This window comes from Clinocottus analis, unplaced genomic scaffold (genome assembly GCF_023055335.1).
Source record: "Clinocottus analis isolate CAN_PGR_092001 unplaced genomic scaffold, fCliAna1.0.p SCAF_19, whole genome shotgun sequence".
Lineage (NCBI taxonomy): Eukaryota > Metazoa > Chordata > Actinopteri > Perciformes > Cottidae > Clinocottus > Clinocottus analis.
In genome coordinates this window covers 1,493,626-1,510,734 of record NW_027175920.1, presented here as the reverse complement: position 1 = coordinate 1,510,734, position 17,109 = coordinate 1,493,626, and the positions used below count along the sequence as shown (strand labels likewise).

The 17,109-nt window shown below is 43.1% G+C and overlaps 3 protein-coding genes across 4 annotated transcripts; 2 read left to right on the top strand and 1 right to left on the bottom strand.

Annotated features, from left to right (window-relative positions):
- The first annotated feature begins 73 nt into the window (after positions 1-73).
- On the top strand, positions 74-1,082 carry LOC137789684 (interferon a3-like). Its single transcript, XM_068583438.1, has 5 exons — positions 74-205; positions 298-378; positions 538-687; positions 809-889; positions 981-1,082. The coding sequence occupies exons 1-5, from the start codon at positions 74-76 to the stop codon at positions 1,080-1,082; spliced, it is 546 nt and encodes a 181-aa protein (XP_068439539.1).
- A 1,707-nt stretch (positions 1,083-2,789) lies between these two features.
- ifnphi4 (interferon phi 4) lies at positions 2,790-3,824 on the bottom strand. Its single transcript, XM_068583437.1, has 5 exons — positions 3,693-3,824; positions 3,512-3,592; positions 3,185-3,334; positions 2,983-3,063; positions 2,790-2,891 (listed from the first exon to the last, which is right to left on the bottom strand). Exons 1-5 carry the CDS (start codon positions 3,822-3,824, stop codon positions 2,790-2,792), a joined length of 546 nt encoding a protein of 181 aa, XP_068439538.1.
- A 2,121-nt stretch (positions 3,825-5,945) lies between these two features.
- On the top strand, positions 5,946-16,668 carry plekhm1 (pleckstrin homology domain containing, family M (with RUN domain) member 1). 2 transcript variants are annotated; one of them, XM_068583941.1, is made up of 12 exons: positions 5,946-6,129; positions 7,356-7,445; positions 8,275-8,516; positions 8,837-9,511; positions 10,065-10,530; positions 11,772-11,919; positions 13,051-14,040; positions 14,219-14,364; positions 14,665-14,858; positions 14,951-15,014; positions 15,113-15,270; positions 15,367-16,668. In XM_068583941.1, exons 2-12 carry the CDS (start codon positions 7,392-7,394, stop codon positions 15,473-15,475), a joined length of 3,246 nt encoding a protein of 1,081 aa, XP_068440042.1. In that variant the 5' UTR covers positions 5,946-6,129; positions 7,356-7,391; the 3' UTR covers positions 15,476-16,668. The 2 variants fall into 2 exon arrangements, with proteins under 2 accessions (XP_068440042.1, XP_068440043.1); XM_068583942.1 differs by having other exon boundaries at positions 5,946-6,152.
- The last annotated feature ends 441 nt before the right edge of the window (positions 16,669-17,109 follow it).

The window sequence follows — 17,109 nt, the reverse complement described above, 5'->3', positions numbered from 1 at the left end:
AACATCCAACACAACATCTCTCACCAGAGAGTTCACACATTCTCCGCTGCTCACAAAGGGAATTCGTTAGAAAATGCTCAGCCGGATGTTGTTGCTGCTCCTGTCTCTCAGTCTGTTCAGTTCAGCCTCCTCGCTGAGCTGCAGATGGATGGAGCATAAATTCCTACAGCACAGTAATAAGTCTCTGGATCTCATCGAGAGGATGGTAAGAGGACTTCTTTTGGATGTTCTTTAAAGTCACTGGATGAGTTTGTGTGTCTGTTTCCTTCATAATGTGTGTGTGTGTGTGTATTGCAGGCTCGTAACTCCACTAACACCACTGAGGATGCTGAAGTGAACTTCCCTCATCGTCTGTACAATCAGGCGTCCAAAGCAGCAGTAAGTCCTCCTCCAGCTTTGTAACACACATCAAAGGTTAAACATGTGAGAAGTTCATCTTGTTGTGTCTGTCTCCTCTGTTCTTCACGTGGAAAGTGTCCTGAATTGATCTTCTTCTTCTTCTTCTTCTTCTTCTTCGTCTTCTCTTTCTTCTTCCAGGCTGAGGACAAACTCGTCTTCACGGTTCAGGTTCTGGAGGAGATGGCTGCCATGTTTGAGGAGGACCACAGCAATGCATCATGGGAGGAGAGCACAGTGGAGCACTTTCTCATGGTTGTGACCCAGCAGGCCCACGGCCTTCACTCCTGTGTGAGTACAGACAACTTCATGTGTCACATGTAACTGCTGACACCTGAAATATGAATAATAAATAACACATAAAGCATAATAAATGCGTCTCTAAACATTTATTTCTCTCTATTGAATGTAGATCAAGAGCCACGGCCACAAGAAGCAGAACAAGAAGCTGCTCATGTACTTCAAGAGACTCTCACACATCCTGGAGCAGAAGGTCAGTCTGTGCTTCTGTCTGTCCATACATCCATAAACATATCTCTCAGTCTGGATCATGTTTTAATACAGAGATGCTCTTGTGTCTGTAGGGCCACAGCGCTGCATCCTGGGAGCTGATCAGGAAGGAAATGGAAACCCATCTGAAGAGAGCAGAGCAGCTGGCTTCATCTCTCCTCACCAGCTCGACCTGATCATTCATTCATCGATTTATTCATTTATCCATTTATTTAGTATTTTAGCAACTTATTTATTTTTTATCTGAATATGTATTGATAAAAATATGTATTCGTGTGTTCCTCTATTAACTTATTTATTAATTTATGAGCTTATTTGTGAATTGAATTGTATTATTTGAAATTTAATAAAGTATTTATTTAAATTATTTTTTCTTTTTTTATTACATTATTCATTCTTCTTCTTATTTATTGAATGACTAATGATTTAATGACTTTCTTTTTTATGTAATAATCAATAAAAAGTATATTTCATACAGTATATGTGAACTTGTTGATGTTTTTATTCCCGTCATGAAAACAAAAGGAACATAAATCTTTTTTTTATTGCGTTCAATCAAACAATATGCACATTTATTTATTAATACTCCTCACTTACACCTGAAGGTACAAGATGGAACTGATATTATTGTCAGATTGTATTATGAGTGTATAAGTACTGCACATATTGTATCCTATGTGATACATTTCAAAGTACTTTTGTTATTTACTTTCAATATTTCCTCACACTTTTTTTTCTTCCACACAAATATTTACTTAATATATTTTTTTGAAATGAGACTTTTGTGAGTGTTTTTACTTTTAGTACTTAGCATATAATTATATTTTAATGCTAATTCCTTTAGTATATTTATACTCTGAATACAGGACTTTTACTTGCATGTAACTGAATATTGCTTGTACTTTTACGCAAGTAAAGTATCAGAGTACTTCTCCCCCGTGATTGTAGTAATGTGTATCTAAGTTTTCAGACTTTACATATTGTGATCATTTGGATTTAGTTATGTTTTTAAAGTTAAAAAAATCTTTAGTTTTCAGGAGCAGATTTTATATTTTCAACTTTCATCCTTTTTTTAAGTTTCAAATCTTTTTTTTTTCATATGAACAAAACTTTTGACTCAGATTTGTCTCCATAAATAAATATAATTTTACATCAAACAGAAGATTTATTCCCACAGGTCAAAACATCTCAGTAGAAGGTGTTTGTGTGTTTGTTTTGTCAGATTAGAGTTATAAATGTATAAATGACGCTGATTTCAAGTTTAAAGCACAAAGAGGACGACGTTGCAGATTTATTCATTATTAAGTATTAAAAAAACTGAGATTTTAAAAGTTAAAAGTTGTACTTGTACACTCATATTACTCTCCAGTTTAATTTCTCTGATATTTTCATTTCAGTTCCATCTGATACCTTCAGGTTTAAGTGAATATTAATACATACACTTCCTGCATGTTCTTTGATTGAACTCATTAAAATAAAGATGTACATCCCTTTTGTTTGTGTGAATAAAAACCGTCAACAAGTACATATACTGTATGAAAAATACTTTTATTGAGTTTGAAATAAGAGTGAAAAAACATTGCTCAAAAATCAACAAAGACACAAACATGATCAATAAATACACACACAATTCAATCATTAAATAAATAAATAATTAGTAAAAATAAATAATTTAACAAATAAATGATCATTTAAATAAATACTTTAATAAATAAATACCAAATAATAAAATTCAATTCACGAATAAGCACATGAATGAATAAATAAGGAACAAGGAACAAATAAATACATATTTTTTATCAATAAATATTCAGATGAAAAAAATAAATAAGTTGCTAAAATACTAAATAAATGGATAAATAAATAAATCGATGAATGAATGATCAGGTCGAGCTGGTGAGGAGAGATGAAGCCAGCTGCTCTGCTCTCTTCAGATGGGTTTCCATTTCCTTCCTGATCAGCTCCCAGGATGCAGCGCTGTGGCCCTACAGACACAAGAGCATCTCTGTATTAAAACATGATCCAGACTGAGAGATATGTTTATGGATGTATGGACAGACAGAAGCACAGACTGACCTTCTGCTCCAGGATGTGTGAGAGTCTCTTGAAGTACATGAGCAGCTTCTTGTTCTGCTTCTTGTGGCCGTGGCTCTTGATCTACATTCAATAGAGAGAAATAAATGTTTAGAGACGCATTTATTATGCTTTATGTGTTATTTATTATCCATATTTCAGGTGTCAGCAGTTACATGTGACACGTGAAGTTGTCTGTACTCACACAGGAGTGAAGGCCGTGGGCCTGCTGGGTCACAACCATGAGAAAGTGCTCCACTGTGCTCTCCTCCCATGATGCATTGCTGTGGTCCTCCTCAAACATGGCAGCCATCTCCTCCAGAACCTGAACCGTGAAGACGAGTTTGTCCTCAGCCTGGAAGAAGAAAGAGAAGACCACGAAGAAGAAGAAGAAGAAGAAGAAGAAGAAGAAGAAGAAGAAGATCAATTCAGGACACTTTCCACGTGAAGAACAGAGGAGACAGACACAACAAGATGAACTTCTCACATGTTTAACCTTTGATGTGTGTTACAAAGCTGGAGGAGGACTTACTGCTGCTTTGGACGCCTGATTGTACAGACGATGAGGGAAGTTCACTTCAGCATCCTCAGTGGTGTTAGTGGAGTTACGAGCCTGCAATACACACACACACACACACACACACATTATGAAGGAAACAGACACACAAACTCATCCAGTGACTTTAAAGAACATCCAAAAGAAGTCCTCTTACCATCCTCTCGATGAGATCCAGAGACTTATTGCTGTGCTGTAGGAATTTATGCTCCATCCATCTGCAGCTCAGCGAGGAGGCTGAACTGAACAGACTGAGAGACAGGAGCAGCAACAACATCCGGCTGAGCATTTTCTAACGAATTCCCTTTGTGAGCAGCGGAGAATGTGTGAACTCTCTGGTGAGAGATGTTGTGTTGGATGTTGGAGCAGAGCCGCAGCGCATCTTTTATCCTGCAGAGCACCTTTTTTCATTTTCCAAACGCACCTGCGGGAAACTCTGAAGCCGCTGCTCTCGCGGGGTCAGAGCTCCACCTGATGAACGTCAGCCACACATTTCGGATTCCGGTGTGCATAACGACAGATTTATGACACATGGACTTTCAATTAACCATAATATTGTATTGCCACGCCCACGCACAAGCAGAAACACAACTTTGGCATCACAGATTTGTCCGATGGGAAACATTTTAGAAGTAACGTGAGAATATATATATATATATATATATTTTTTAAGTGTTCTTATTGAATTTAATTCATGCTGTTTATGTTTTAAATTATCTTTATTAAGCTAATTATTAATACAAATATGTCAGTTCACTTGCTTTGTATTTTTCGGAAATAGAAATCACGTGTTAAAAAAAAACGATTATTATTTGTCTGTGTTTTGATAACGTTCATCAATAATGATTATCACTGTAAATTGGATTGCACATGAGGAAGTAATTTCGTTCCCGAAAGTGAAAGCGACGTGCTGCGGCCTGCGTTGCGCAACATGCGACGTTCACACGCAGCAATGTGAAAATCACAGCCCACGTCATGACGTGTCTGAAGGAGAATTTCAAGATAACAAAAGACAGATAAGCTTTATTGGTCTCCAGAGGGGAAATTCAAGTGCTTTCTTTGACATTTCATCATATGAGATTGTTGGAATGCATTTTCTTTTTATTGTTCTTGTTCAGATGCATTGACATCTGTCGGTTTTTGTAGTTATTTGGCATTTATTTATATTATGTTCATACTCCGGTGTATGCTTTTTGGCCCTTTGCAAAGTAAATATACGAAGTAAATAGGTGGGAAACACGCTAAACCTTTTTTTCTTACACACATTTGTGTTTTTATTTTACTATATTAACTTGAAGTACAACATTCGGATGAATTTGTGGACATTTTGGATGTATTTTAGATTAGGAAAAGCCTTTAATGTGTGGAAATCCCAGTGTTGCAACAGTACAAACAAATAGAGATAATTAAAATATGCATTAACAAAATCCATATATGATTTATTAACTCACTCAAATTCAAATAATGTGTGTTTTTAATTTTTTGAACAATCCTTTTTAATAGTGTGTGACATGATACATGACAATGTTATCTTGTTTTTATAATAAAGGAAGTTGTTATTTTTATCACATTATTACACACAATACAAGTTATATTGCTTTATGTTTCAGTTCATGTGCAAACAGTACACTTGCACACATGCAGCAATATTGTGATTCACATTCAACGACAATTGTGAAAGATTCAAAATATCAGAGATTTAATCCATAACTGCACGTTGACACCCCTTGTTGATCCATCTGGTAACCACATATGAACTCTTCGTCACTGGATTTCCAGACGAGTTGTACTATTGATGGATTCTTCTCCACAAGGGTCAGCCAATCGCCAGGATCCAAACACATCTGTTGCCATTTTACCTCTTTTAAGTCTCCTCATTCTGCAGTTTATTTTCTTGACAAACATTTTTAAAACAACGTATACGTGTGGGGAGACAGTGGTTGAGTTACTTGACAGTTTACAAGTTGTAGAGTACGTGGTTCAATCTTTTTTGGATCTGTGTTGTCAGTCTAGCAGGAAGCCACAGGGAACATACAGTCCTCACATGTCAGCAACACAGCAGCAGCAGCAACAACATCAGCACGCTTGAAAAGCTGTGCTGCCTTTGAGTGTTACACGTAAACTACGCGACCGCTGTATCACCACGGTGAGGCGAGGTAAACAGTTGTAAATGTAATTATTTTATTTTTTTTTAAAAGGGGAAGTTAGGGTACATAATGTATGGTTGATTGAAGAAGGATGGTCTGTGCTACAATAAAATGAGAAATAAATCAGAATGTGAGCAGACGCGGAACTTGTGTTTACTGCCCGTACGTTTTCGCAACGCGTGTCTTCCTTTTTACTACACATTTGAGAGAGCGTGAATGCATCATTGGCTCAGTCCACCTCCCATGATGCATCTGTCTTCCACTGGAAAGTGACAAGAGAGCGGCTCGTCTCGAGATTAACATCACTAAACGCTCGTTTGAGTGCGTTTTTTTTTAGGAAGGGGGACGATGGAGAGCGACTGTACGGATTGACTCGTCCATAACTCACATTTACTGACTACATAAAGCTCGAACGGAGGATTTTGCGGTTGTCTTTGGAGCTTCGCGGTAAGTTAGCCGAGCTGTTTTCGGTGAGTAAGCTAGCTAACGTTCATCCCAAACTGTCCCGGTTTTATAGTTTAGTCATAAACCACTGATGCACGTGGTGCTTTTGTTACGCAGTGTGTGTGTTTATACTTCGACGTCTCGAGCTTCCTGGTCGAGTTTCAGTTAAACACGCCCCAAAAAAACAGAAGCTAACGTTACAATTGGCAACTTGCTGCCAGTTAAGTCCTAATAATACTAATTTCTGTGAGTTACGTGTTTCGTTTTAACATTATTGTAGCACGACATGCAACCAAACGGACTAATAATACTTTAAACTAATAAGTTTAACGTCACTTATCTATCTGATGTTGGATAACGTATTAGATAACGTGAGTCCTCTTTCTTTTCTTTTGTTTATACTATACTATAGTATACTATGTTACTGCAGTAGCATACTATATAGTGTACTATAGTATACTATGTTACTGCAGTAGCATACTATAGCATAGCATACTATATAGTGTACTATGTAGTGGAATAGCTAAATGCTGTAGTATACCAGCAGACCATATAGTATACAAACGCTATATACTATGTAGTATACTATATAATATATCGTAATGTACTGCATTGTAGTATACTACATTATGTAGTATACAATGTATATGATCTAGTATACTGCAGCGTATAGTATAATACATTACTACTGTATTAATTATATTACTACAGTACTATGTCTCTTATCCCATCTCATTTATTTCTACCCTTTTACTGCTACAACTCCCAAATCAAAGATGTGTTAATCCATTTAAAGTTGTTGTTTCTGGGTGTGATTATGTCATCAATCTGAGTGGCTTTGTCTCTGAATCTCTAATTGCCCTCAAAGGGCTTTTGTTATATTTGGGGAAGTCGGGTTGCCTTTTGTTGCCACTTCCCTGCAGACGACCTCTTTAATCAGAGCCTCACGTGACTCATGGTTACTTACTTAAACCATGAAATGGCAGATATGTCACGGTAGAAATGCAATCTCGTGATGGGAAAAAAATGTAATGATAGCTCAGTGGCAAATGTGCTGGTAACATGAAGTGAGCAAAAGAAACAACCGGCTTCCTCATCGTCACATGCCTAGCCTGTCTGCAGGGGCACATAAGCTAGCACCGCTTATTTATCCAAGAGGAAGGCAGGGGTCATGTGAAGCATTTATTAGAGATGTTCAAGTGTTGAGAGGATTGGTGTTTGTGTTTCAGCTTGCTATGAGGGAGTAAGCCTTCCCAGGAGGTGCCATGCTAGCCACACAGATGCCAGATACGCCACCCGAGGCCAAAGATGTCAAACAGGTAAAACCACAAGCTTCCCCTCAACCTGTGTGCAAAGATCCTGTTACCTGGTAGACTTCTCTCCGCTTGGTTGTTTTCTCTTCTACTGTAACTGTGATATCGCTGGTGAAGGTGGCTCTTGGGAGGGATTTTTTTCTTTTTTTTGTGTTGTGGTTGTGACATTGAAGTCGTCGGCTAAATGTTGTAATTGTACTGTTGTAACTGCTCTTCACCCTTGCACCACCATGCACTTGTTGACCCATTCACTTGCCTTTGTATGTTATTCATGGTGTAGTTAGACTTAGCTTAACAGACAATCTAATGCAGACCGTGTTCTGTTGATTGTTATGATTTATTACACTCAAGCTTTGCAGACGATACACAATGTTCTGCCGACTTGCTGGATTAATGAATGCGAGTCAAGAAGCGATGAAAGCAGGCAGGGAATTGGTCCCCTATGCTCTCCTCCTTGTTAGCTATGTTGCTCAAGTCCTGCCAAGTCAAGCACAGCAGAAGAAGAGTGCTTCAGGGCTCAGTATTGAACACCCAGATCATCGCTGCCATTGCATAATGCAGGCTTGCTTATGTCCCCTGTCAGCTGACCGTAGGTGTCATGTAACTGTCGTTAATCTAAAGAACATGTTTCACGTGGCCTCGCTAACCTCACCCTGCGTATATATCCCTCTTCATGTGCTGTTTTAGTTACTGTGCTTCTTATGTTTGTTGGAGGACAGTGAGCTTGTTTGCCGACCTGCTTCTCATCTGAACCACACCTTGGCAGCTCTCACCAAAAAAAAAAAAACAAGGAAGCTGACGATATTTTTCCTCCCACGCGCATTGTCACATGTAGATCAAGGAGAAGTTGGCGCAGTCGCTCAAGGCCCTGCAGAAGAGATACGTCACGTCGGACGCGGTGGTCACCAGCGACGACGCGGACGCTAACCTCCTCTGCTGCGCCCTGGAGGCCATCTTCATCCACGGTCTCAAGAGCAAGCACATCCGCGTGGAGGCTGGGAGTCGGAGTAGGAAGGGAGACCGCGGATCCCTCCCCCAGCCTTTCTTCTGGAACCTCCTCAAGACCGTCACCCACCGGTAAAACACACATTACTGTAAAAAGGACATCATTAGAGCTGAAAAGATTGGTTGGAGTAGATTAACAGAGCTGCAATCTGGTATTGTATGGATTCCTGCTTCTCCAATGTGGTAATTTGTTCGTTTTTGTTGTCTTATTTCATAGTAAACTATGTAATGATACTTTGGGTTGCTGGTTAAAAAAACATCAGGGATTTCAAGACATCATCTAGGACTTTTAGGACATTATATTAGACATTTTCCACAATTTTCTGACATTTTATAGACCAAACAATTACTCAATTAAGCAATAATTGTATTGTTCTTTGTGAAATCCCCAGTGATGTGGTCAAAGAGCTGGAGAAGATCAGTTTCGTGAAAACGGATGTGGGTTGCTGCCGGGCCTGGCTGCGGCTGGCCCTCAACCACGGCCTGCTCGAGTGCTACCTCGCATCGCTATTTCGCGAGGGCTCCAAGCTGCGGGCCCACTACCAGCCCAGTGCCTTGCTCCTGAACACCGAGGAGCGCGAAGTCCTGCTCAGCTACCTCCAGGGTCTGGCCTCGCTCGCGTTCAACCTCTCCTACAAGTCGGCCGTCCTCAACGAGTGGACCACCACGCCTCTGGCTCTCGCCGGACTCTGCCCCTTGTCCCAAGCGGACGCAATTGAGCCTCCCCCGAACGGCGGAGACCTCCCCAACTCCAAGCCCGTGTCAAAGGAATCTTGGGATACCGCGTCTCAGTCGTCGAGCTCATCGGATGCGCTGGATATGCTGAGAGGCTGCCCAGTGACGCTGACAGCGAGAGGCACGGGTGCGTTACAAGAAGGAAGTACTGCACTCAACTCGTCTAATTTGAGCCTGGACACCACGGGCTCCTCTCAGCTCTCCTCCAGCTTGAGCTCCGATAGCCTCCTGCAGGGCCAGGACCCCCGCAGCCCCGCAGGAGAGCAGTGGTCGTCATGTGACCTGGACACGCCCATTAGTGTCACCATCAGCGCCAAGAGGCCCCAGGAGGAGTAAGTGTATCTTTCTTCGCTAAATCTTTGGAGGTGTTGGAGCAAAAAAAAGAGCAGAAAAAAGTTAAAGGATGTTTTATTATAAATCTCATGAAAAGATCAACACCAGCGGTGATGAATTCATCCTAAAAAACACAGATTGATAGATGGCAATGCCTGATAAATCTTCTTCCTCTGTGCCTCAGAGCTCCATTGTTCTTCAAAAACTATTTGAAACGCATCGATGAGCCACTGGAGGACATGTTGTTTCATTACCATGAACACAAACACACACGCTGTAGTTTTATTTCGCGTTAATCCCATATTCTGTACTGTCCTGCAGAGCACCAAATGATTAATTTGCAGCTGAAAATAATCCCCAACAAATGCACAAATGTTTGTGCCAAGTCAGCTAAAAAGGGTCCAGCTGTGAAAGGAAATAACAACCTTTTAAAACAAATAAAAATTAAACCATATACATATGTTGTTTCTAAAGATTCACAGTGTGTATCTAGTGAGCTCCGATCTTTTATTGTAAGCATAAATAAATCAAGACTTCTCCTCCTCTCTGCAGTTCTCAAACAGAGTTCAGGGAGAGTGGCCACTGCAGTCAGGACTCCACGCGTGAAGACTCCTTCGTCTCCAGCACGGGTCCGGATCAGGACTCGGAGACGGCCGTGTTGAGCGGCTCCGACGGCGAGACCCAGGCTCCGCCTACACCCTCACAAGACCCCGCGGACCAAGTCCCGAACTCCCTGCCATTGGACTCAGAGACGCCGCCGCTGCCGACACCCGACGAGAACCACGTCAGCTTTCCCTCTGAAGCGAGCGTCGTTGCCGCTCCCGAGTTCAGCTCGGACGCAGACGCGCTTCCTACGGTCGGTGAGCCCGTGGCGCCCGGAGACGGAGCGCAGGTCACCGGCGTCCAGGAGAGTCCCGAGCCTCTGCAGGTCGAGAAAGAGGCCGAGCCTTCAGCTCGTCGAGGCTCGAGTCGCGCCGCCAGCATCCTGAGCCGGAAGATGTCGTCAGATTCTCTCTCAGTAAGACGCTCTCCTGTTACCAAAGATGTGTTTCACTGTGTTGGGGTTCCTGTGTCCAACAGTAGGAACATCCATTTTTTTTAAATGGGTCCAGTATTAAGAGATATAGGCAATATGCATTGCCTCAGGCTCATTTTGTTATTACAAGTGTCTGACAACATTATGCAAAGGAAACCTAATTTAAAAAACCTTCTTTTCTTTACATTTCGCTTGATGAAGTCTGTGATGTCTATCTTAATTTTCCCTCAGTGACGTCTTGTTCTGAAGTCTTTTGTTACGTCCACATTGCCGAAATACTCTGTGACATTTAAAGTATTTTAGATAACGCTACGCTTTCTGTGCTCTAACACAACAAACCTGTCCTTTGAATCAAGTCACGTGATGCATTATGACCTGATGAAGGGAAAAGGTCAAGACATTTCAAAAAAAGAATACGTGACAAAATTGTGTTGTCACTTTGACACGAAAACATGGAAAAATAGAGGTTGAGAAATAGTTCCCTTTTTAAAGGATTTTACAGATCAGTGAAATGCAGAATTGCCTTGATGTCCATGCGGGTATATCTCCAGTATACGTCTCAAAAAGAAGGACTTTCTGTGGTTGCCACACTTTGGTTTGTCAAGACGACGGTGACAAATCTGTGATCATTTTTCCATGAACTTGAATCCAGAATGACACCGTTCATCAAGGTTTTTTTTATAGTTCCTGCACTACTAACCCCAGAGCCACATGATAACAGCAACTTCTCGTTTGTGGTCAGCTCAGTTGTGCACATTAATAATGAAATCTGATCTGAAACTCAAGTTAGTTGGACATTGAAAGAAGTGCTGCAACAAAGATGTATTCTAATTGTCAGTTAATCCAGATTTAATCCAAGATATTTGGACAGAAGAAAGGGGAAAAACCTCACATTTGAGACACTGGAACCAGGAGAATGATTGTCCCTTTACTTAAAAAATGACTTAAATAATGATTAAAATAGTTTTTGATTCATTTTATGTCACACATCTGATTGTTGCAGCCCTAAATTATATAAATCTGATGGCAGTTTAACATGTCGGCCTCTTAATCTTGACCTTTTAAACGTCTCCATGTCACTTTCAAGACGGCACAAGTCTAAATGTAACACCAACAGATTAACGTAAAGGCAACAGCAACATGTTCTCGCATCAAATGAGTTTTTTAAAAGCATTTTTTTCCCCCTTGAGAGGTTAAAAAAACGTCATTTATTTCTTTTGCAGCATTCTCGTTCCTGGATCTCTGAGGATGACATCTACAAGCCTCACCTGGAGGAGCTGTCGGACCACAACGAGGCGCCGCCTCCCGCTCCCCCCGCCGAGCTCACCGTCTCCCAGCTGCCTCCCAGCGTCGTCCATCGCAGGCAAATAGGTATTAACACGATTAGATGAGGATAAATTAACAGATCCATCTGTGTCATTTAAAGCTAAAACATTTCATCAACGTCCAAAAATACATAAATATTTTTTTTAAGACCGATTTAATTGCTTGTATTTCGTCAAACAAAAGCAGTTTTCTCGTTTCAGGCGTCTCAAATGAGATGGGTTTCTCGCTTTTCTTTGTCATACTTCTTTATAAAAATAAATATATTTAACATTTGTATCTTTATTCTTGGTGAAACGAGACATTAGACTGAATAATAAATTGGAAAATGAAGTCTTATTAATTGATAATAGTGTTAGTTGCGTCCTCAGTCGCCGCCATTAACATGTTATTTACAGTAAACAAGATACGGTTGAAGGTATTTCCTTCCGCCTCAAACATTTGCGACACAGATTTCACTCCAAAGCCTTTACTTTAGTTCACTAGAGATCAGAAGTTCGACAGCCTCAAGCGGCCATTTGAGGAGACTGCAGCTTGGTCGGTAATTAAAACATTCCCGTTCACGCAGTGCAGGAAATTCCAGCAGTGCAGGAAAGTGTGGAATGAAAGCAATGCCAGCCGCACCCCACGCCGCGACGACGCTGCAGGTGTTTCCCATCAGCTGTCAAATGAAAAGAGAAAAACATCATAATTGGGACGTGAGCCAGATGACGCCGGAATGCAATAAACGCTGTTTCCTGCAAGACGTCACTTCAGTGACGCGCTCTGTGGACTATGGACCGACTATCGTATGACAACAGACAGTGAATTAAATTATTCGCCGACGTACAGATGATCTTCACCCTCTGCGTCCGCTTCTCCCTGACCTAAAAGTTGCTTTGCAGTTAGAGATGACCGAAACTGGTAATAGTGATTATAAGATAAGATAATCCTTTACAGGGAAGTGCAAACAAGAGACACAAAAACAAGTAATAAAAACAGTAATAAGAACATTAAAGAATCCACAATAAATAGTTCATTCTTTCCCTTTTAATTAATATTTATAACACTTTTTTGTGACTTAACATAGTTGTCAAAGCAGTTATGATAATTAGGTAATAAGTCTTCATGTCAAACATTTTCATGGTGACTCATTTCTTTCGCTTTCCTCTCATTATCTCGTCTTTATCGTCCCGTCAGGGCTGTCCAACCCGTTCTGCGGCTTGCTGAAGCTCGGCCACCTGGAGCGCCGCGGCACGATGGGGATCTGGCGCGACCACTACTGCGAGCTGTCGCCCTTCGAGTTCCGGCTGTACCTCAACGCCGAGGAGCGCACCTGCAGCGACAACTGCTCGCTGGTGCGCTGCGAATACGCCCGCGTGGCCTCGCCCGAGGGCCGCTTCGAGCTGGCCTTCCCGGGCAAGCGGCTCTACCTGCGGGCGGCCAACCGCGGCGAGGCCGAGGACTGGGTGGACCGCATCGTGGAGGCCGTCGCCAAGTGCCGCCCGGCGCCTCGCGGGGCGGAGGACGACGCCGACGAGCAGTGGGAGGTGCTGCAGCCGCCGGCGCCGCCATGCGAGAACGGCGTGGACGCGACGGCGTCGTCGTCGTCCTCCGTCCCCTCCAGCCCGGAGCGAGGGCCGTCGTCCCCGGACAGCGAGGCGGCGCCGCCTCTGCAGGAATTTGACTGGACTCGCACTGTGGATTTGGAGAACGACGCCATCAAAGAAGCGGTTTTGTACTCCTCCACGGATCCGGAGGCTCGGACGTGGGCGCCGCTGGTGTTCTCCCTCTCCCTGGAGGCGCTGAAAGGCTTTTGGGTCCAAGAGGGACGCAAGCTGCTCCGGCAAACGCTCCCCATCGAGGAGATCCGGGACGTGGTGCCGGACGTGTCGCAGGGGGGGGCGGCGTTTTTCAAACTCCTCACCGTCAGGGAGACGCTGAGGCTCAGAGCGGAGAACCCGGAGGAGGCTCGCTCCTGGAGGGTTTTGATCCGGGGGGCTCTGGACTCGTACCTGGAGAGCGGGGAGGAGGGCGGCGGCGGGGAGCCGGGGGGGTTCTGCCCCGCCAAGACCGGGAACCTCCACAGACTGGTGCAGCACCGACTCAAAGAGGACGGAGCGCTGCTCGTGCATCTGTGCAATGTTCCCTCGGAGAAGGGTCTGGACACTCAGAGCTTCAAGTGTGCAGGTAACTTGACGGTCTGCGGACATTTTTGGGATATTTACGACCTTGACGTTACGCGTCAGAGGAAGGAGACAGTGGTTACACTGGTATTTTGTGGAGGTGTTATCTGTGTGTAGTCATGTGTAAGTGACTTTGTGGATGACATGCTGAGGTTTTTTTGTTCGCCGTGTGCCACACGCAGGTTGCGCTCAGCCGATCGGCCCGTCCAGGGGAAGAGCCCGGCTGTGCGAGTTCTCGGGCCGGTACTACTGCGACTCCTGTCACCGCGGCGACACCACCGTCATCCCCTCGCGCATGGTGCACAACTGGGACCTCACACCGCGAGAGGTTCGTGCCGCACACGCGCATCACTTCACACGGACGCTGGTGTCAGACATCGAGCTGAAGCTGTCGTAGGAAAACATTTAAATGGCATCGAAGTCTGTCGAAATGTGGAATAAGTTGCATGCCGCCTTGCATTATGGGTAATGTAGGCACCGTGTTTTTGGCCGGGGAGAATGATTACATCTGGTTTTCATGTGTTTTTAGATACATACAATTGTTATTGAAGTTAGACATACAATGTGTGACAAGTTGGGTGTTTTTTCTTCGTAACACTGACCTGTGTGTGTTTGTGTGTCTGTCCAGGTGTCTAGGAAGGCCCTGCATCTGCTGGCTCAGGTGGAGCAGGAGCCTCTGCTGAACCTGGAGCAGCTGAACCCGGACCTGGTGACGCACTCCGAGTCCATGTCTCAGGCGCACAACCTGCGCAAGAGGCTGCGCCTGCTGGGCGACTACCTGCTCACCTGCCGCAGCGGAGCCTGCAAGAAACTCCAAGCCAGGTGTGTGTGTGTGTGTCTGTGTGTGTTTGCATGGTGTGTTTTCCATTTCACCACGACATTGTCTTACGTTACGCTTCACAACTCTCCGTCAGAATGGAGCAGCGAACGTACCTGCTGGAGTCGAGCCACCTGTACAGTGTCCTGGACCTACGACAGGTACACCCCGCTGCCTCCGCCATCGTGCCACTGCACCCCGCCACCTGCCACCCGGCAAACATCTTAACATGTGTTGTTGTTGTTGTTTTCTCTTCCAGATAGCGGAGGACGAATACGTAACCTACCTGATCACACTGCTGCAGGTCGCCTCCAACCACGTGTTCCACTGCGACCTGTGCACCCAGCGGGGCTTCATCTGTCAGATATGCCACGCTAACGACATCATCTTCCCCTTCCAGCTGGACATCACCACCAGGTACGCTTCATATATCATTCGCGGTACTTGTTTTTGAGTCAAAAGCCCATATTCCCCGTCGCATTCGGTCACTCTTTGGGATATTTTCCGTCCCAGGTGTAAAGATTGCAAAGCTGTGTTCCACCTGACCTGCAAGGCGGCCGGCGTCTCTTGTCCTCGCTGTCAGCGGATGAAGAAATACCTGGAGAGGAATCTGCAGTTCTGAGACGGCCGCGTCTCCCTCTCTCTCTCGGGAAGCCGGAAAGCGCCGCCGAGGGGCCGAAAAACGGGGGGAAAAATCTAGCTTTTTTTTAAAGTAAACCTTAAGTGCAATTATGAGCGCGAGAGCGACGGCGCTGCGGCGGCTCGACTCTCTCGCACTAATTTCGAGGCGACGCCCGACATAACAGCCAAATGTTTCCGACCCCGAGACTTTTAATACCTCTCTGAATGACTCGGACACGGCGTCAAACGGAGGACTCCACTCCGGTGAAGGTTGCTGCCAAGAAACACATCAACACATTTCGTTTACATGTGTGTGTCTGTCTTGTTGTGTTGTATCGTTCATCATCTTTCACCAGAAATGCTCCACAGGACATTCTGCGTTCATCTCACACGTATATTTAAACATAGTGCAGCAGGCGGGTCGGCTCCTGAACATGCAAAAAATATCTAAAGCAGCACTTGAAATATTCTAATCAACATATTTTGATCGTGCCTTCTTTATGATTTAAGCTTGACACTCTTTTCCACTCGGTGTGTGTGTCTGTGTGTGTTTAACGAGGGGCCAAGAAGCCTCACACTGGTAGCTTTCTTTTTAATTCACCGTAACAAATACTGATTTTGTGATTGTAAATCTAACTCGGAGAAGACTTTGTGGAATGTTTCTTACAAGCTTTTTTCTCACAAATGTACAATAGGATATGTAAAATAATTCTATATGTGAGCCACGTCGACATGAAACAAGAAGTCGCTGAAGGAAATAAATAAACCGAAACAACCAATAATCGGATTTTGCGTTGATCCCTGAAGTCCAAACACACATTTTGCACATTTGCACGTATTAGCGATGACTGTTAAACTGTTTCAACGACACCTGAGTTGCAATAACTTTAAGCACACACACAGATACCCCTCGACTAAAACACACCTGCATTGTTGGCAATGTTTCCTCCTCTTGAATGTTTGACTCTGATGTGGAGAAGAACTTGCAGAAGTGACGCACAAAGAGATTTTCTTTTGCCAAAATCTGCACAGAACAAATAAAATAATTGATTGTTTCATCAAGTTTACGTCTATATATGCAAAACATATCACAGAATACTTCAGTTTACTCACGGTTTCTCTCTTGCTCTCATCTCATTGACGATGTATAAAATAACAGTTATGAATATGTGAATAAATGTCACTGTTACTTGATCAATCTCTTCTGTTTTCTGCACAAAGGCTCTATGGATCATGAGCTATAGATTGTATTATTCAAGTGTGTTGCATTAATGCAGAGACTCAAGATTCATTATGTAGTTAATTCAAATATGCAATGACTTTTGGAGCATGCTTTAATATCAAACTGCCATTTTTTAAATCTAATAAATAAATGCAAAACCTTCAATGCAAGAAAATGAAAATAAACTCAAGTATACACGTGTATAACATATTAATATGTTCCTTTTTTTCTTAAATGTCCACCCTTTCTTCTCCAAATATTGTTTTTTCTGTCTTTTGACATCCTAAAAGGTCTAATAATGTATTTAAATAACTATTTTACAGTTAAAGATGTGATATTTCCTTCTTTTCCTATCTCACCAATGTTCCATCATCTCACCTCCCACCTCAGAAAGATCAGTTGCCCAACTCAGT